Source organism: Monodelphis domestica, chromosome 1 (genome assembly GCF_027887165.1).
Source record: "Monodelphis domestica isolate mMonDom1 chromosome 1, mMonDom1.pri, whole genome shotgun sequence".
Taxonomy (NCBI): Eukaryota; Metazoa; Chordata; class Mammalia; order Didelphimorphia; family Didelphidae; genus Monodelphis; species Monodelphis domestica.
Window position 1 is genome coordinate 738,218,745 of NC_077227.1, and position 19,773 is coordinate 738,238,517.

The 19,773-nt window shown below is 57.0% G+C and overlaps 2 protein-coding genes across 3 annotated transcripts in view; one reads left to right on the plus strand and one right to left on the minus strand.

Annotated features, from left to right (window-relative positions):
- The first annotated feature begins 1,411 nt into the window (after positions 1-1,411).
- On the plus strand, positions 1,412-12,363 carry CCT7 (chaperonin containing TCP1 subunit 7). Its single transcript, XM_056814092.1, has 12 exons — positions 1,412-1,575; positions 7,127-7,280; positions 7,384-7,490; positions 7,942-8,067; positions 8,444-8,496; positions 8,710-8,881; positions 9,621-9,785; positions 10,089-10,277; positions 10,794-10,891; positions 11,125-11,257; positions 11,481-11,687; positions 12,017-12,363. The coding sequence occupies exons 1-12, from the start codon at positions 1,570-1,572 to the stop codon at positions 12,233-12,235; spliced, it is 1,629 nt and encodes a 542-aa protein (XP_056670070.1). The 5' UTR covers positions 1,412-1,569; the 3' UTR covers positions 12,236-12,363.
- Positions 12,364-12,947: 584 nt separating this feature from the next.
- FBXO41 (F-box protein 41) overlaps positions 12,948-19,773 on the minus strand; it is a 44,413-nt gene continuing 37,587 nt past the window's right edge. For both annotated transcript variants that reach the window (XM_056814091.1, XM_056814090.1), the window contains exon 13: positions 12,948-16,560. In XM_056814091.1, coding sequence (XP_056670069.1) covers positions 16,498-16,560 — 63 coding nt within the window. In that variant the 3' untranslated portion in view covers positions 12,948-16,497. The remainder of the gene's footprint in view (positions 16,561-19,773) is intronic.

Consider the following 19,773-nt stretch of genomic DNA (forward strand, 5'->3'; position numbering starts at 1 on the left):
ATAGTGTTCAATATTTAGGCCACCACAGAGTCACTTGTCCCAAACCACCCAGAGCAGAAAGCCCTGGCAGTCTGGCAAACTATCCCTGGGAGTAACACTGGTGAGATGATGGCTCCCAAGCACCATAGAATTTGGGGGAACTTATATGCCTCTTGGGGAACCGGGGACAGGGGAGTATGGTTGATTGGCTTTACAATGGCCACAAAGAATTGAGATGTCCAAGACAAATTGCTTCAAACTTGGGATTTCTAGATTTCAAGTTGACATTTATAAGAGGTGGCTCTCTGGGAGAGGGGTAGGGATAGGGGTAAAATGGCAGATTTAGGCAATGTAAAACAAAACAATTAATTTAAAAATTTTTAATTTTAAATTAAAACATCCAATTTATAGCAATTCTTTTCTAAAAACATACTGAATCCTGGATAGCTCACATTTTTCTGATACTTCCAGATTTGCAAACCACTTAATATACATTGTCATTTCAAACCTTGTAAGATCTCCTCTGATGAAAATTCTTTTCTCCATGTTTCAGATGAAAAAGGCTGAGGGTCAGAAAGATGAAGTACCTTTGCCCAAGATCTATATCAGAGACGTCATTTGAACCCAGGTCTTTTTGATTCCTAGATTTATCCCTCTATCAGCTGCATCCATCAGGCTAACATGTTTAGTCTTAACTCTCATCTTCCATCTTAGAATTGATACTGAGTATTGGTTCCAAAGGAGAAGAATGGTAAGGGCTAGGCAATGAGGGTTAAGTGACTTGACCAGGGTCACATAACTGAGAAGTACCTGAGGTCACACTTGAACCCAGGAGGTCCTGCCGGGCTTTCTATTCCCCGAGGCACAGATACCCCCAGGGAACATATTTAAATGTAAATTTAAACTTTCCTCCCATCTCTCTTAATTCTAGACTTTCCCTCTTTTAATGATCATTAATTTATTCTATATCTGCATAGCTTGATTGTCCACGACTGTTTGAAGGCAGGGACTGTCTTTGTTTTTTTTTGCTTTAAAAAATTAAAAAAAAATTTTTTTTATATCCGTATTACCTTCCGTCTTGGAATCTATACTGTGTATTGGTAGAAGAGTGGTAAGGGCTAGGCAATGGGGGTCAAGTGACTCGTTTGGCTTCTTTTTGTATCCTACAGCGCTTGGTATACAGTAATCACTTAATAAATGATTATTGGCTGACTTATTTATTGAAATGCATTGAAATGTTCAAGCATTCATTTTTTTTCCTTCCTCACCTCCGCGCTAAAAGCCTTGTAACAAAATCAGTTTCCCTCAAGCACTCTCTCTGCGCACGAGCTACGCTCGCAGGCTCTCCTCAGCGGCAGAGGGCGCGCGTCCGCAGGACCGCGGAACCGGTCTCTCCTTCCCTCCCTCGCGGACTCTATGGTAGCTCCGACCACAGAGCCGCAGTGGGCCCCGCCCCCGGCTCAGCGCGCCCAACGGCTCGGCGCCGAAGGTTCTGGGCCGTGTTCGCGCGCGAGGCATTGTGGGCCGCCGGAGGCTTCCAGAGCTGGGAGAGCAGCGGGCAGCCGGAGGGCTCCCGATTCGCAGTCCAAGATGATGGTGAGTGGGCGCCGGCTCCATCCGTTGCCATCCGGCTCGGGGCGCCCTCCGGGAGGCCAGGGTCAGCTTGGGGGACCCCGAGGCGCCCTTCGGGACCTCTGTTGAGGGGTCAGGGCGACCGGGGCGGCCGCGCTCCGGGCCCGCCCGCGGCCGGGGCCTGGCGCAGCCTCTCGAGCTGGGTCGGGGCTAGGGTCGGGCCGGGCCAGACCGCGAGCCGGAGCGGGGCGGCCGCGCGGCTTCGGGGCTGGGAGAACGGGCCCGGCTGGGGCGGTGCGCGCCGCGAGACCGGTTTGGGACTCGGAGTCCCAGCGTGCTTCGGGGCCCGGCCTCCAAGCCAGCCGCTGGCCGCAGGCGCGGGGCATCCTGGGAGCTGTAGTCCGGGCGGGGCCGCGGCGCCTGCTCCACGAGGTAGTTAAAGAGCGGATTGTGTTGGAGCGGAGGGGCTGCTCTGGGGGGTGGGGGACCGCTTGCCCTACCCCCACCCCAGCCTGCCCTCAGAGGAAGGAGCTGGGCCCGAGCGGCTCCAGGGTTCCAACGAGTTATAACTGCCGCAGGGGCCCCGCTCCACCCCTGCCGGCACCGGTCGCACGTCCTTCTGCATTCCCCGGGCACTCAGCGTGTCCCGGAGGCCGGGGCCGCCCCGCCGCCCGAGGGTGCATTCCTTCGTGCCCTCGGGGCCCTTCCCCGCCTCCCTGGATCTTAGTGGCGGTGCGCGAGCACACGTGGGGCTACCCCACAGGTGGCACTTGCCCCTTGTTTTGTGCCAGGGGACTGGGGGAAAGCCCAAGGCCTTCACGGAAGTGATCTTTCGTGGCCACGACCGCTCCAGAAAGTAGATGCTGTTGTTATCCCCATTTTACCGGTAGGGGATGGAGTCAGGCAGTGGTTAGTGATGCGCCTTTCCCTCATTCCGGGGGCCCGGACTCACGAATGTCAACATACAGGACTATCTTCTAAACCTTAGAATTCCCAGGGAGGAGATGGGTAAGGGCTGGACCATGGGGTTAAGTGACTTGCCCAGGGTCACACATTTAGACCTTCCATCTAGAGAAGTGGCTCTCCTTAAGAGGGTCAGTGAAGCATTTTTTATCTTAAATGCCTCCCTTCTGCCTTAGTATCAGTTCTAAGAGAGAAGAGCAGCAAGGGTTAGGCAGTTGCTAAGCGACTGGGGGGGGGGTCACATCTAGATTTGAACCCAGGACTTCCCAACTGTAGGCCTGGCTCTCTATCCACTGGTCTACCAGCTGACCCAGATAAGTAATTACAAAATATATGCACCCGTATATTCTGGTGCCCAGAAGGGAACTCACAGGAATGGTCAGTCAGTGCAGGGCTTGATGTGGGATCATGGAACAAGATGGTAAGCAATGGTACCAGCCCTTGGAGGGGTGCTTCTGGGCAACCCCCCTGTCCTAGTGGGTCCCGTCTGGTACAACTGAAGGTTCAAATAATCCCCAGGTAAAAGCTGTCCCAAGGAGCAAGAACAGATCCCCTACGTCTGGGGGCCTCCTCCCCCAGCAGCCAGCAGAGGCCTGGGCGGCCTGTAGGCCCAGGCCATGTAGGGCCCATGTGGCCTGTTCCCTCCATCCCCCTCACCTGGGCTCCCACAAGGTCCTCTGCCCATGGGACACTATTAGAAGACATGGTTTGGGGACAGCTGGGTGGCTCAGTGAATTGAGAGCCAGACCTGGAGATGAGAGGTCCTGGGTTCAAATCTGGCCTCAGACACTGGCTCACCAATCTGGCTGTGTGACTCTGGGCTAGTCACTTCACCCCCATTGCCTAGCTCTTACTACTCTTCTGCCTTAGAACCAATACTCAGTATTGATTCTAAAATGGAAGGTAAAGGTTTAAAAAAAAAAGACAGGGTTTGGGCTCAAACCTTCAGTATCTCCCTCTTGGCCCCATATAAAATGGCATTCGAGGCTCCCCATCTCCCCCAATCTGGCCTGGGTCTTCCTAGCCTTGACTCGCTTTGTTCTTCCTACAGCTGACCTGGGGCATGTGAAAACTGGGGCTTCAGGGGCCAGCTAGGTGGCTTAGGGGATAGAGAACCAGGCCTGGAGGCAGGAGGTCTGGGCTCAAATGTGGCCTCAGACCCTTCGGCAAGTCATTTACCCCCCCATTCTACCCATACTGTTCTGCTTTGGAACCATCTGCACAGCATTGATTCCAAGATGGAAGGTAAAGGTTTAAAGAGGGGGAAAAAGCTGGAGCCTGAGGTGTCCCCACATCTAGCGAGCCTCCTCCTTTCTTTAAGACTCGCCTTTGCCAAGGTGCTCCTCACCCCAAAATCTCTGCATCCCGGGCAGTTTTCTTTTTGCCTTTTTGTCTCCATTGTCTTGCACATAATAGGCATTTGGTGTGTATTGAAATGAAAACGAAACATGAATTTGGATCTAAGGAACTGATCTCCTACCTTGTAGTCTTTGGTTCTTGGTCATGGTGAAAATCTTTTAAATTCTCTCCACTCCGTCTCTGCATCCCTATAATGGGCATCATAACTTGTCCTGCAGGGTGTTTCTGTTACCTTAAGGTGTTTGCAATTGCACATATAAGAAAAATCTGTTTTTTAAAATTCAAAGATATTTTATTTTTCCAATTTCACGTAATAGCAGTTTTCTGCATGTGGTTTCCAGAATTTTAATATTCGAATTGTTTCCTTCCCCCCCCTTGGAGATGGTGAGCAATTGGATCTGGGTTATACAAGTTATCCAGCAAGACATCCTTCCATGTTGTTCACTGTTGTCAGAGAACGCGTCTATAAAAGCAAAGCCCCAAATAAATAAAGGAAGGAGGCAGCTTTGATCTGCACCGGACTCCCCCAGACCTTTCCTGAAGGTGCATTGAGAGCAGTCAGATGGCTGAGCGTGGCGAGCCTTTCGCAGCTGACCGTCCGTCCCTCAGTGTTTCTGTGACTGCGGCGTGTCCTTACTTCCCTCAGCATCAGTTCACGGAGGTCTTTCCAGCCCTTTCTGAAATCCTCCTGCTCACCGTTCGGTTCCTTAGAGCCCACCGTCGTGGGCCCCCCCAGAGAGCGCTGCTCTGAATTCTCTTGTACACACAGGCCTTTCCCCCGTTTGGATCTCTGGGATACAGACCCAGTAGGGGCATTGGCTGGATCAAAAAGATGACACGGGAAATACGGCACTTTTTAATCAATGTTTATCGGTGCCTTTGGGTTTATTGCCTTTGTTTCCCTTGAGCCATCCCTTCCAACAGAAATTTAAAAAGAAAGAATAGAGTGATTCGGCCAAACCGGCGGATTCCCGTAGGTGCCCGTGCTCTGCGCCACCCAGTGATACCCTGCCTCGTCCTGTCTTCGGACCCCAGGCCAGCCAGCTCCGTGAGGAAGGCGGCACTTGTGCCGTACCCTCCGCTGGAGTCCAGCGTGACCCCTGGTTGGGCTGTTGTTTCATAAAGGCATTGTTCGGTCTGGATGACTGGGGACTCCAGTTGAAACCCTCCACATGTTACCGAATCACAGTGCGGGCTGGCAGCGGGCCACCAGAGCCTCGAGGGTCAAGGCCAGGTGCGACCTTAGCTGGGGCCCTCCAGAAGTGTGGCACACCCAGGGGTGCAGCAAAGCTAACCACCCTTCTGCAGACCAGATCGGGCCTCCCAAATACAGGGGCGCCTTTTCAAATGGGGGCCGATTCATTTAACAGGGTTACGGAAGTACGGGTAGCTCTGGGGCAGGGTGTATTTTTGTTATTAAAGACACAGGCCTCTTCCCCCTTCTCAGAACCATGGGAGCCCGCCTGAGAGATCCTTCTTGGGGAAATAACTGCCATGGAGGGAGCCCCGGGACAAAGTCATGGAGCCTTCCTGGCTTCTGCCCCAGCTGGCCTGCTTGGGGGACACCCAGCTTAGGCAGGACATTGATCATCTGGAGACGGTGGTTGAAAGGGATCGTCGGCCTGGGCAGCACAGTCCTCCGAGCGAGGGATCAGACCCTCTCCTTGGATGGAAGCTCCTGAGCACGCAGGCTTTCCGACATGACTGGCCTTCCAGGGCAGCCCCTCTGGAGGAGGGATGCTCCATGGCCACATGTTGGGATGTCCCTGAGGCAAATAGCCCATGGCCCTGGGCTTGTCCAGTCCTCCTCTTCCTCCTCGATTCCCACATCTAGAAAGTGCCACAGAAGCGTTGTCTTCCTCACTCTGGCCTGTCCCTTCGTCCACCTCCCAGGGCTCCCCAATTCTTCTGGGGTGGAATAGCAGAAGGGGTGCTTGGGGATCCTGCCTTGCTCGTCATCTACCGCCTCACCATTGGCTTGACCACCGCTGCTCAGAGTCTTTGCTGCTGTCCTAGGCAGCCAGGTTCGAGGAGGGGGACGGCTGGTCCTCATGGACCTTTCCCCTGCCTGCTAAGGCCAACATCCGTTGTAGGGGCATGCATGGGAGCCTTGGGGTTTGACTTGAGATCGCCATGGCGGGTATGACAGAAACCCAGGCCACCGCGGACCCTGGAGCCCTCCTGGTCACTCAGTGGACACTTGTGGGCTTCAGGCACCCTGCTTCCCTGAACCTTGGAGTTCAAGGCATTGTGGCCACCGTTGGCTGAGCCTGAGAGGGGCCTGTGGTCTAGCGAGAAACGAGAGCAAAGGGGGGTGGAGAGAGCTGTCTTCTGGGCCCCCTCCGAGACCCCAGGACCAGCTCCCAGTGGGGTCTCCTCTTAGAGTGGGCCCTCCCAGCGGGGAAGGGCTGTTCTCCCAGTGACTTTACATCTCCAGGGCCTGGCCCGTGGAGGAGGGGGAAGGGAGCCCTGGGCAGCTGCCTTCTGGTAGAGGGCTGACTTTCCCAGGGTCATTCGGTCTGCCTGTGGCCGAGGCAAAATTTGAGTGCTGGTCTTGTGCCCCCAAGGCCTGTTCTCTATCCACCAGGCCAGCCCCATGGCCCCTCTGGTTAATCAATGCTTGGAATCCCACCGTGGCCCCGAAGGGCCGAGAGCTCGCTTTGACATCCCCAGGACTGTGGTTCTGTTTGGATTCGGACTTGGAAATCCAAGAACCTCTTGTCCCCCCGTGGAAAACATTGAACGGCAATGAGGGGCTCTTCCCTGGGGGAGCTTTAGCGCTGTGAGCAAGGGCGCGGAGCCCCAGGCGGGTCATTTGTCGAGACGCTAATTAAGGCTGTTGCCCCCTTTCCAGCTTTTTAACTGCCAGTTGGTTACCGTTCTTTGGCCTCGGTGATGCCGTCTTGTCTAAACGTCCGTGGAGCGCACCTGAAGCCCTTGGCACTGGCAGTGGCGCTCATTAGGGCCCATCTGCTCCCCTGATTGAGCTGTGATGCTGACAGTGACCCGAAGGGATGGGCCTCCTCGTCTGCTCGTCCTGGTTCCCAGGGCCCTGCTCACCATGGGCAGGAGTGAAGGGCTGTGCTGACACCTTTTAAAAAATGATTTTAAAGCTCAGCTTAAAAAAGACTCAGTTCCACCCCTCAGCCCCCAGTTGGGAAGGCAAGACCGACAGAACCCCTGCCATATCAACCAGTGCTGCCCTGCAGAATGTGCTGAGACGAGTGTCCTGGTCTCTTCTCTCCCTGCCCAGCCCACACCAGTTATTCTGCTGAAGGAGGGGACGGACAGCTCCCAAGGGATCCCTCAGCTGGTCAGCAACATCAGTGCCTGCCAGGTGATCGCAGAGGCTGTCCGAACCACCCTGGGGCCTCGAGGGATGGACAAGCTCATCGTCGATGGCAGAGGTGAGCCTGGTGTGCCAAAGGACCAGGAGAGCCCCTGGACTTCTGGGTCTAGGTTTAATACAGCGAAAGTAAATGTCCTCAACTCTGTTGTCCTTCCTCAAAGGCAAAGCGACAATTTCCAATGATGGAGCCACCATCTTGAAGCTCCTTGATGTTGTCCATCCTGCAGCCAAGACCCTAGTGGACATCGCCAAGTCCCAGGATGCCGAGGTGAGGGGACCAGTCCGGGGGGGGGGGGGGGGGTCTGTGCATTCTCTCATGGACCGTGAGGGGGGTGGGATGGGGTGGGTGCCCATTTCCTGTCCCATCCAGAGTCTTGGATGAATCACCAGTGAATGGTCAATTAGTAAGGGCCTTCGACAGCCTGTCTGTTTCCCTCGGGGGCCTGGAAAGCTCTTCCCTCTCAGCCAGCTCAGCCCCCACCTCTGGGCCGCTGTTTGGTGCCCACTAATTGTTAACCCATTTCTGTTAAAAGGGGGTGATTAAAAAAGAGGGAGGCGTGACTGATGAACAGACAGGCCAGATGAGAGCCTCTAGGGCCTCTTCCAGCCTTGGGGCTCCTTTCCTGCAGAGTGGAGCCTCTGCTCTGGGAACCTGGGCCTGGGCAGGGCGGTGGGGGCTGTGGGCTTTGGAGATCGAGCCCCATTGTGGCTGGCTGCAGGTCGGAGATGGGACCACTTCGGTGACCTTGTTGGCGGCAGAGTTCCTGAAGCAAGTGAAATCCTATGTGGAGGAAGGCTTGCACCCCCAGATCATCATCCGGGCTTTCCGCACAGCCACCCAGCTGGTAGGTGGCTCTGGGCCGCGCTGGGCCCAGCTTAGGGCTGCCCTTAGAGCTGGGATCTGGGGGCTCCCTGGTGGGTGCCAGGACACCTGCTGTCCCATCCTGAGCGCTGGGGCAAGACCTGGGGGAAGTCTTGTCAGCCCCCTTCTGGAGGCAGCCAGGATCGGGGGTTCAGTTAAAGGGGGCAGAGCCTAGAGCTGCCCGTCTCTGAACCCCGTGCTGCTGCCCGCCCTGGGAGGACTGGGCTAGGGGCAGCCTTCGGCTCCTTGTGGGCCCGAGGCCCCTCCTGCATGGAGGCTGGTCAGCAGCAGCACGAGGAGATGGATGGGGCCCGGGCTCGGCGGCCCCAGTGAAGCCGCTTCTCCTCCTCTCCCGGCAGGCGGTTAACAAGATCAAGGAGATTGCTGTGACTGTTAAGAATGAAGACAAGGAGTAAGTTTGCTCCGGGTGCCTCCTGGGCAGCTCAGATGCAGAGAGGAGGAGGAGGCCTGGCCTGAGCCAAGCGCCAGGACACGGGCTTTAGTTAATGGGTGTCCCGGGGGCGCCATCTGTCCCCAGTAGCATGCTTGGCAGGGCTGGCAGGGAGGGCACAGGGGGTAGGGCTGCCTGCCCTTGGGGCAGGCACTGACTGCCCGTGTGTGCCAGGGAACAGAGGCGACTACTTGAGAAGTGCGCCATGACCGCGCTCAGCTCCAAGCTGATCTCGCAGCAGAAGGCCGCCTTTGCCATCATGGTGGTGGACGCTGTCATGATGCTGGATGACTTGCTGCAGCTAAAGATGATTGGCATCAAGAAGGTGCAGGGCGGTGCCCTGGAGGTGAGTGCCAGGCTCCATCGCCGTGGGCATCGCGAGAGGATTGCCAGGTGGGCGGCGTCGCTCCAGGTCACTGAGCCACTCGCCCTCTCGTGGCCGTGCTGGCGTTGGCACCGTCTCGGAGCCAGCGTGTCGTCGTGCCACATGACCGGCTCATCTTGGAATGACAGTGCTGGAGCCCTGGGGCGGGGGTCACCCAGCAGATGGCCGGGCAGAGACTGGCTGTGCGCTGGCCAATGGTGCCGAAGGGCTCGGGGCCGGGGCGGGGGGGCATCTTCGTTCCTCTTCTGCCTCGGACCCTTCCTAGCCACGTGGGTAAGCTTGAGGAGGGGCGGCTTCCCTTTGTTGAGGGCATCTGAGAGCTCTTGTTCTTCCTTGAATGGAATTCTATTTTCCATTCTGAGTCCTCCCCTGCTCATGGAGAAGGCTGGCACGGGCCGGTCCTGCCCACACATTTCTTTATTGGCCACATTGGCATCTGAAGGGTGGGCTCCTTGGGGTGCTCTATCCTGGGAAGGACGTGGAGAGCTGCAGAGTTCAGGGAAGCCTCCGCCAGAGGAAGGGCCCTGGTGCCCAGGGGGCAGACTTGGGCTTGTCGGGAGTGGGCGAGGGCTGCCCTGGAGGGGCCGAGGCTGGAGGACAGGAGGAGCCTCTGGGACTTGGCCCAGAGGTTTGTGGACGTGCTGGTCTAGCTTCAGGTTGGGCTTCTGGCCTGGCCTGACCGCCATCAACTTGCTTCCAGGAGTCCCAGCTGGTGGCCGGCGTCGCTTTCAAGAAAACATTCTCTTACGCCGGGTTCGAGATGCAGCCCAAGAAGTACATGAACCCCACGATCGCCTTGTTGAATGTCGAGCTGGAGCTGAAAGCTGAGAAGGACAATGCTGAGGTCCGGGTGCACACTGTGGAGGTAGGCTTTGGGGCTCTGGCCTTGGAATTGGGGGTGGGAGAGCTCCGCTGATTGAGGCTGCTGTCCCAGCCCCGGAGGACATTCCTGTGGCTGCAGGCCTCTGGGGTGATGGCGAGGCCCTAAGGGGGACCTGCTCCCCCTGGGCAGGTCACATCTTTCCGTTGTGGCTGTGGAGTTTGGTGTGCTGCTTAGTCCTTGCCGCTGAGCCCTGGCTTGCTCCCCTCCTCTGCTGGCCCAGGCCAGTGTGGACGGGCCTTCTGGCCAGCCGTCGCCCAGCTGTCTGAGCCAGGCCTCTCCGTTTAGGATTACCAGGCCATCGTGGATGCCGAGTGGAACATCCTCTATGACAAGCTGGAGAAGATTTACAAGTCGGGGGCCAAAGTGGTCTTGTCCAAGCTCCCCATCGGGGATGTGGCGACTCAGTACTTTGCTGACCGGGACATGTTCTGTGCTGGCCGTGTCCCCGAGGAGGACTTGCGCAGGACAATGATGGTAACTGCTGGGAGAAGGGGGGAGCCTCAAGGCTGTGGAGGCCAGGCTTACCCTGCTCACTTGGGGACGTGGAGTCTGTGAGGCAAATGGGCGACCCCTGAATAGCTTTCCCCGAGCCCCCAGCATGCTCTTGGGCTGCCTGCCTGCCTGCCTCCTTCCACGGTTTCCCCTTTGGGCCCTGGGAGTAAAGTGTCTGTTCTGTCCTAAGTGAGGTCTGATCAAAGAGGTCACGCTGCCGCTCCCTAAAGTCCATGGCCCAAACCTCGGCCCTGCCAGGCTTGGCTTGAAGGCAGCCCCCCCCCCCCCCATGACCCTTGGGATGGCTCTTTTTCAGGGTCTCCTCCTGTGGGGGTGTCTACCCTTTCCCTGCCACCCTGCCCTCCTTTTTGAGCCTGGGCCTGAAAGGCACCAGCTCTTAAGGTGAGGGATGAGGCATTGGCGGGGGGAGATCTTGCCCCAGCCTCCTTGAACCCTACACCTCAGGCCTTGGCAAGTGACCCTTCCTCCTCTCCCCAGGCCTGTGGGGGCTCCATCCAGACCAGTGTCAATTCTCTGACCCCAGATGTGCTGGGCAGCTGCCAGCTCTTTGAGGAGACACAGATTGGAGGCGAGAGGTGAGCCTGCCTGGGCTGCTCCATTGGAAGTTTGGTCTGGAGTGCCGGCCAACTCACGTTGGGGCGGGGGGGCACCAAGGCAAGGGGCAGACGGCAGACTGAGGGCATGCAGTGAGTGGCCGGCTCTGAAGTCCTGTAGCTGCCATCACAGCCTCCCCCTTAGAGAGGCCGGGCAGAGGCTGCCCTGGGGTGGGCAGAGCAGTGAATGATGCCCGGGGCCCTCCCCCTACCAGGTACAACTTTTTCACTGGCTGCCCCAAGGCCAAAACGTGCACGATCATCCTTCGAGGTGGGGCCGAGCAGTTCATGGAGGAGACGGAGCGCTCCCTCCACGACGCCATCATGATCGTCCGCAGGGCCATCAAGGTGCGTGCTCGTCCGGGCCAGCAGAGGGGCCAGCAGAGGGGCAAGTGGAGCCCAGAGAGTCGTAGAGGGAGGGGGAGAGGGCTTGGTGTGGCTCGGGAGGCCATGACATCCCTGTGGAGTCCTGGGAGGGCTTAGGAGCCTGCTGTGCTGCTCCTGGAAGCTCCTGGCCTAGCGGGGCCTGTTGGCACCCTTCCCACGAGGGGGCGGCCCGGTGTCTCTGCAGAATGATTCGGTGGTGGCCGGAGGTGGCGCCATTGAGATGGAGCTCTCCAGATACTTGCGGGACTACTCGAGGACCATCCCGGGCAAGCAGCAGCTGCTGATCGGGGCCTATGCCAAGGCCTTGGAGATCATTCCTCGACAGCTCTGTGACAACGCTGGCTTCGATGCCACCAACATCCTCAACAAGCTTCGGGCCAAGCACGCCCAGGTGGGTGCCCAGCTGGCTCCTCCTGGGACGGAACCTCCAGTAGACACAGCTTGTGGGGGCCTGGGAGAAACGCGGGCTCCCCTGGCCCGAGGAGGGGACGGGAGCCTCCCTCCTGAGGGAGACACTGGCCACAGTCTTGCTGTTGGGCCCTGGGAGGTCACGGAATCCCGGTTGGCATTTCCTGGTCCGCGTCACAGACCTCACTGGTGCTCAGGTCCCTTCATTGTGCCTGCGGGGTCCATGGCGTGTGGGCTGGGGAGATGCGGGTACTTGTGCCCTTGGTGAGGATGTAGGGCGGCTCCCGCCTGAGCCCCCACTGCCTGTTGCAGGGCGGCATGTGGTACGGCGTCGACATCAACAACGAGGACATCGCGGACAACTTTGAGGCCTTCGTGTGGGAGCCCGCCATGGTCCGCATCAACGCCCTCACGGCGGCGTCCGAGGCCGCCTGCCTCATTGTGTCTGTGGACGAGACCATCAAGAACCCCCGCTCCACTGTGGACGGCCCTCCCGTGGGCCGCGGCCGGGGTCGGGGCCGCCCTCACTGAGCGGGGGCTCCCCACCTCCCCCACCTGTCTGCGGGGCGGGCACGGTTAGTTGGTGTTGGGGGACACGAGGTAACGAAGATGTCTGCTCTGTTCTCCCAGAAGGTTATTTAAATAAAACTCAAGGCCTGGCTCGTTGTTGAGGCACGTTCTTTGGGCGCAGGGCTTCCACCCCCCAACAGATCGGCCCCCAAGAACTGTGCCACGGGGGGCAGGGGCATCATGGCCCCACGGCTGGTGCCCATGTTGGAGCTGGGGGGGGGGGCTGTGATGGGGGAGGAGCGGGAGCCGTCTGAGCATTTCGGGGTGCTCATGTCCCAGGGACACCAAGGAAAACTATGCTGTGGGAGAGGGATAGATTTGTTGGGCCCTGCCTGGCCCCAGTTGGAGCCCAAATCGTGATGCCCTGGGAGCGGAGCCTCGGGACCCTGAAGGAGAGGTGCCATGCAGACAGGGGAAGCCCCCACTCACATTGTAGGCCCCTTTTACTCTCAGCCCTGGAGGGGCAGCACAGGGGTGTTCCCCCCGGCCAATCTGAGGCCCACTATTGGCTGCACAAAGACCCCAAGGACAGCCCAGAGGAGCCGGGAGGCCCCTGGTTAGCTCTAGTCTGATGCTTGTGCCCAGGGGGGGGGGTGCCCCCACAGGGCCACCTGTCTCCAAGGTCCTGGGCCGGCCAAGCACTCCCCCCCCCTCCCCCATGCCCAGGAGCCAGTAGGTTTTCAGAATCTTTATTGGACGCCCAGGCGGCAGCGTGGACGCCCGCATGAGGTCCTCATAGATACATACACGCTCAGGATACATTCGGCAAAGGGTACAAAGCAACAACACCAAAGTGCATCTATGGGTGATGTAGGAGCAGGGCCCGGGCAGGGGAGACAGAAGGGTGACCCCAAGACCCTCGTCCCACCCACCGGGGCTTCTGGGACCCTGTGCTATCTTGACTGGGGTAGGACGCTGACGGGGGAGGCCCTCGCTGGAGCCCGCTGCTATGTACACTCTCCACGGAGAGGCTCCCAAATGGTCAGGGCTAGTGACTTGGAGCCTCCACTCAGCATCCCACGGTGGGGAGCTGACTCGGGGGGGCCAAAGTAAAGTGCTTCAGGCAGACCCCGGAGCCCCCTGGCCAGGAAGCTGAGTCACTGCCCTTCTGTCCCCCCCACCCCACCTGGGAGCAAAGGGGGAGGGGCTAGCCAGAACCCTCCAGGAAAGCTTCGGAGGGACCAAGAACCAGGTGGCAGAAAGGGGTCGCAAGAATCAGGAGGGGGGAGGGAGGGAGGGAGGGGGAGAGTGTAGATCTCTGGGACTCCCCACTGTGCCACTGTGGGCTGGACTCTGGAGGGAAGGATCTGGCCAATGAAGGAACGCCCACCTGGCAGTGAGAGGCAAATGAAAAGAGGAGCAAGGGTGGGGGAAACTGCCTGAGGGTCCCTTTGGGGGGGAGCGCCCTTCCCCCACCATTCTGGACATGAAGTAACTCGCAGCATTACATAGGTAGTAAGTGACAAAGTCAAGATTTGAACCCAAGTCCAAGAGGAGACCTGGTGATGCCAGGGCTGTGTGCCTGTGAAGCCCAAGCGGAGTAGATATACACACACAAGTAGAGAAAAACACACACAACCCCCCCCCCCCCCAACAGGCCAGGAGAAGGGGGTTTACCTGCCTACCCCAGGCTGCCAGCTCTTCTCTCTCCCAGACACACTGGACCAAGGAGGGCCCTAAACACCAGCAAAGCAAGGGGGCGGGGGTCCAGGGAGCAGTGAGTGCGAGGGGCTGCAGGGCCCCCAGGGAGCCGTAGTGGCCGGCTTGTGCTTTTCCCAGTGACCTGGGTAGGGGGTTATTTGGAGTGGGCAGGGCCCTCAGTGGCCAACTTTCTTCATTCTACAGATGAGGAAGCAGCCCTGGAAGCCACTGATGGAAGAAGCCAGGCCACAGGAGAGCAGAGGGGCCTTTGCTGCCTTGGGGGAGGGCTCCCTTCTGGGGGAAGACCACGGCACTGCTGGGGGCAGGGAGACAGTCAAAGGAATCTTGTGCTTTCCCTTTGGGTCTCCTCCCCTTGGAAGGGCCCGGCAGTGGGCCTGGGGTGGCCCAGAGAGAGGCTCCTCTCCCTCTGAAAGGGTAGGTGAAGCATGGCAGGTGGGAAGGGCCTGAGGAAAAGGCAGAAATCCTCCAGAGAAGCATAAATAGAAAGACTGACAGACAAGAGGGAGAGCTGAGGGAAGAAACTGAGGCAGGAACAGAGGGAATACTGCCAGATGGGTCTGAGGACAAGGCTCCCTGCATGCACCTCCTCTTGAGAGCTTCTCAGTGAATATCTCACTGGGCTACAGGGAAACTAAGCATGGGTGGGGGAGCCCCCAGAAGAAGGGCAGGGGCAAGACAATAGCTTCAAACTCACTAGTCAGGTCTGTGAAGTTGGGCCAGCCTGGTCCGCCTCAGAGAAATCTGTGGGAGGGGCCTGGCCTGGGAAGCCAGAAGAACTTTACAAATGAGAGGTGGGGAAGACTCTACCTCTGCTCCCCTGAGGCACCCGAAGGGCACACTGAGGCTCGCAGAATCATTTGTAAAGCTTGCAAGGGACTTTCCATTCAGCACTCCCCCTTCATTTTACAGGTGGGAAAACCCAGAGACCCACAGAGGTGAAGAGACTTGTCCAAGGTCACATAGTTGGTATAGGAGGTAAAACAACTCGGGTCCTTTGACTCCGAATTCAAAATTTCTTTCTATTGCCCTGAAGAACATGTGTGCCTGGCGTCTGAGAGCAGAAACAAGAGCATGAGGGAGGGAGAGAGAGGCAGGCAGACAGACAGATATGAGGAGTCAGAGATGGAGTGAGACAGAAACAGATGGAGAGAGAGAGATACACAGAGACAGGGATAAAGAGACATTGAGAGGGAGAGAGAGGGAGAGGGAAAGGGAGTGAGAAAGGGAGACAGACAAAGAGAGGGAATGTGGGGGTCAGCATGCTTCTCGACGCCTAGATCCAGGGCCCAGCTGGATTAGATTCCCTCACGGAACTGCCAACAGGGTCCCAGGGTGAGAGGTTCTAGACCAAGTCAATCAGATGTGACTTCTTAGGGAAAACAAACCGCACAGTCGGCCTCTACCTCCACCATGTGCTGCTATATACCAAGACATCCGATTTCTTCTGGAGGCTGCCCCTCGGGCCCCCTTCCCTCCCTGTTCCTCCTCCTGCCCCTTCCGGTCCCTGTCTCAGGGCACGTGGTGGGTGGGCTGGCCCCGGGCTTCCCGGGAGGGCTTCGTGTGTGTCGGGGGGCTCGGGTCAGGGTCAGGGTCTAGAGCGGAGAGCTCAGAAACATGCACATTATAGAACTCTGCTTTTAAATCTCTGCATCATCTTTTCTTACAGAAATAAATACTAACTCTGTCTTGTCTGCCAGGCCCTCCCAGACTCGCTGGAGGCAGCGGCAGCAGGGAATGGGGGGCCGGTGCTGCCCCCTGGAGTCTGGGGAGGCGGCCAGGGTGCCGCACCATCCACCCAAGAGCGCTGCCGTGGGTCCTGGGCCCGTCCCGCCTCCCAGGGCCCACCTGTGCTTTCCACGGGGCCAGGCGCGGAGGGGCCCAGGGGCCTGCCGGGCTGCTGCCCTGATGCACCCTGGGACCAAGGCTGGTGTTGACACCCTCCATAGACAGCTACAGGAGACAGGCAGCCCCAGGTAGTGGGCCTCGGGGAACACGAGCCCTGCTTTCCCCAGACACCAGGGTCTCGGGAGGCAGTTGGGGTTTATTGCAGGCCCCCGAAGGAAGGGGCCAGGGCAGGTGTAGGCTGTCAGTTCCTGCCTCTGCTGGTGCTGGAGCTCCCTGTCCCCCCGAGGGGCCCGGAATCAGGCCCTGCTCCGCCGGGCTGACACGAGTGGACCCGGCATGCGGCATCGGCCGACAGGAGACAGTAGCGTCAGTCTGAGAGCCCTTGTGGGGGAGGCAGTGCCTGGGGTGGAGGCTCAGGCAAGGGGCACCCAGCCCCAGGGGCTCAAGGAAGGAGAAGAGGCCCCCCAAGCCATCAACTCCATAGCAGATGGATACCATGCGACTGACCCGGAGCTCAGCCCGAAGGCCTCTGGAGGGGACCCGGGTCTCTGCTTCCAAGACCAGGGCCACCGGCCGGCCCCTTGAGGGCACGTCCCAACCTGCATCCCTTGCGTGGAGGTGTCCAAAGATGTTGCCCGCCGGAGGCCTGGGATCATGCCAGAGCCTCTGCGTGGAGGTGGGGGGTGAGGGGTGCCCACTGGCCCCCCTGCCCGGGGTTAGCAGCCACCTTCCACCTTGATGTGTAAGATCTTGGAGAAGCCCGGCCGTCGTCGAAGGGCCTGTGGAAGGGAGAAAGGGCCGGTCACGTCTGTGCCCTGCGCTGAAGCCCAGGAGGCCGAGAGTCTGCCTGGGCTTGGCTCGGCCGTCCCTCAGTGACCCAACTCCGGGAGATGTGCCACCCGGTCCCCTGGTCAGTTTCTCCGTTTATCCAAAAGGCGCACGAAGACTCAGAAAGCTCTCCCAGGAAGGGCGAGGAGGAAGCCCAGAAAGATGGTAGCAAAAGGCTTCAGAGAATGGGAGCTGGCTGGGGCCTAGAGACTAGGGTCTCATAAACTTCCGTCCTCCCTCCCTTCTTTCCTCTCTTCCTTCCTTCATTCCCCCCCTTCCCCCCCTTCCCTTCCTTCCTTCCTTCCTTCTTCCCTCTCTCCCTTCCTTTCTCTTCCCTCCCTTCGTTCCTTCCTCCCTTCCTTCCTTCCTCTTTCCCACCTTCTTTCCTTCCTTCCTTCTTTCTTTCCTTCCTTCCTCCCTCCCTTACTTCATTCCCACCCTTCCCCCCTCTTCCCTTCATTCCTTTCTTCCTTCCTTCCTTCTTCCCTCTCTCCCTTCTTCTCTTCCCTCCCTTCTTTCCTTCCTCCCTTCCTTTGTTCCTTCCTTCCTTCCTTCCTCCCTCCCTTCATTCCCACCCTTCCCCCTTTCCTTCCTTCCTCTTTCCCACCCTTCCTTCTTTCCTTCCTCCCTTCCCTCCTTTGTTCCTTCCTCCCTTCCTTCATTCTCACCCTTTCCCCTCTTCCCTTCCTTCCTTCCTTTACCCTTTCCTCTCTCTTCCCTCCCTTCCTTCTTTCTTTTCTTCCTCCCTCCCTCCCTCCCTCCCTCCCTCCCTCCCTTTCCTTCTATCCTAGAACCAATTGTAAGACAGAAGAGCAGCAAGGGCTAAACAATACGGGTTAAGCGACTTGCCCAGGGTCACACATCCAGGAAGTGTCTGAAGCCAGATTTAAACCCAGGATCGCCTGTCTCTAGGCCTGGCACTCTGTCCACTGGGCTACCTAGCTGTCCCACACACTTTCTTTTTTACTATTTTGATCTCTGAGTTTTCGTACAATTGGTTTCTCTCATGATCCTACATATTTTTATTTTATGCATTTAAAAATATTATTCTGAGAAGGGGCCCATAGGCTTTGCCAGATGCCACAGGGGTCTGGGACCCAAAACAGGTTCAGAAAATTCTGCCACAGACAGTATTTCTATAGCACTTCTCCAAGGGGTTTTCGCACCATCCCAATAGGCTAGGCATAGGGTGTTGTTATCTATCTTGTAAGTGGATGTGATTATACCTGCTTTGGATTTATTTGAAGTCAACACAGCTGCTGGAATGCTTTTCCTAAAGCAGACGCGGCCATGTCGCTCCTCTCCTCAATAACCCTCAATGGCCTAGCAAGCCCACTGCATTTTAGTGGAGGGTGAGGCTGAGGAAAACCAGGCAGCCCTCAAAGTGAGGGATAGAGGACGGCATTCAGGAGCTGGCTGCAGGGAAGAGGAGCCCTATTGCGATGGTTCTGCCAAGAGGGAAAGAGTTCAATCGCGGACCAATGCCTGTGGGCTCTCATTGGCTGGCTGACATATTCTGGGTTCTTGGAAGGAAAGACTCTGGGAGCGTCTCTCCTCATGGAGAGAAAGTAGCTGAGGTTTTCTTTCCGAGGCGGATGACGAGGGGCTCTGCCTTTGCCAAAGAGCTGATGCTCAGGCTCTGAGGCCCCCCTAAGGAAGGGCCCAAGCCCAGGAGATTCGGAAAAGGGGGGGCAGCAACAGCGCCACGCTCCGTGGGAGGACCGTGAACATAAGGTTCCCTCCAGGCTCAGCAGAGAGCTACGCTCCTCAGGGAGCCCAGCCACGATGGACAGTGCCACGGATCACAGAAGGCAGGGCTGTTCCCCGGCCATCCGAGTTCCTCATAGACTCCTTCCCCTGAGAGACCTCCCCCGCGATCGTGTGTCTTTGTGCTAAGGGATGCTCCGGGTTTGTGGGGAAGAAGAAGGACACACATTTGATGGTCACTTCCTTTTACGAGACCATTTTCTGGTATTTTTTAATTTCGGATGAATTAAATCCTCTGATGGGTCGCCATGTTAATAAACATATTGGTGGGGGCTTCTGGGGTGTGGTTTTCAGTGGATGCTGACCCACAAAATATCCTGAAAGCAGCAGGGCTTTCTGGGGATGCCATGTTGTCTGGCTTTGTCTGGGAGAGCTGTTTTGTTGTGCCTTTTAATGCAGGGATCCAGATCCTTCCTCGGGTCACAAATGAACAAGCAGCCTTGTAAGGTGTGCTTTTGGACCAGCTACTGCTATTATGCTATTATGTGGGAAATGCACTCGAGTCGGTTATCAACACTACAATGACTGGGTGACGTTGGGATTGCCCGAGGGTCCGGTCTGGGAGCTACAGCTAGGATTGGAAGCTCGGGGCTCGTGTAGGGAAACTGAGTCCCATCAAGGTTGCGGAAGTGACTGTCACTCCAAAGAATCAACCCAAACCCAACAGAAATGGAACAACTTTAGCAATGCTGCAGAATACAAAAGAAACTCACAAAAGCATCATCACTTCTAGTTGCCTCCAACAAAATCTAGAACAGAAGAGCAGCAAGGGCTAAGCAGTTGGGAATTAAGTGACTTGCCCATGGATCTCAGAAGAGTCTGGGGCCAAATTTGAACCCAGGACCTCCTGATTCCAGACCTGGCTCTCTATCTTCGGTGCTACCTAGCTGCCCCCAAGAGATCCAGTTAAGCAACAACATCCTGAGGACACTTAAGGATAAAAAGGGAAAGGAGGATAAGAAACAAGAAAATTGGAAAAGATCTGCAAAGACCTATAAAATCAAGCCTTTTCACTATTGAAAAGTGGAGATGCCACACTCAGATTCTATAGTCACAATCCCAGATGTACTCAAGAAAACAAAGGCAGGTCTAGACTAAGAGGAGACAAAAGAAATTTGTTCTGGAGGCGACACAATTTTAAGGACATAAAGGGACTGATTTTTAAGGAGCAGTAGGAGGGAGGCTATAAATACAAACGATCGGGGAAATCTAGGACTTTGTTATTACAAAAAATCATATCTGAGTTAGCACCCCAACCTACCAATCTAGAATCTTTATTATCATCATTAATTAAATGAATAAATGCTTACTGATGAAATGACAACTGACTGTCAGAAAGCCAATTTAGTAGTGCAGGAAAAAGCCAATGATGTATTTGTGAAGTGCCTAATCATCTC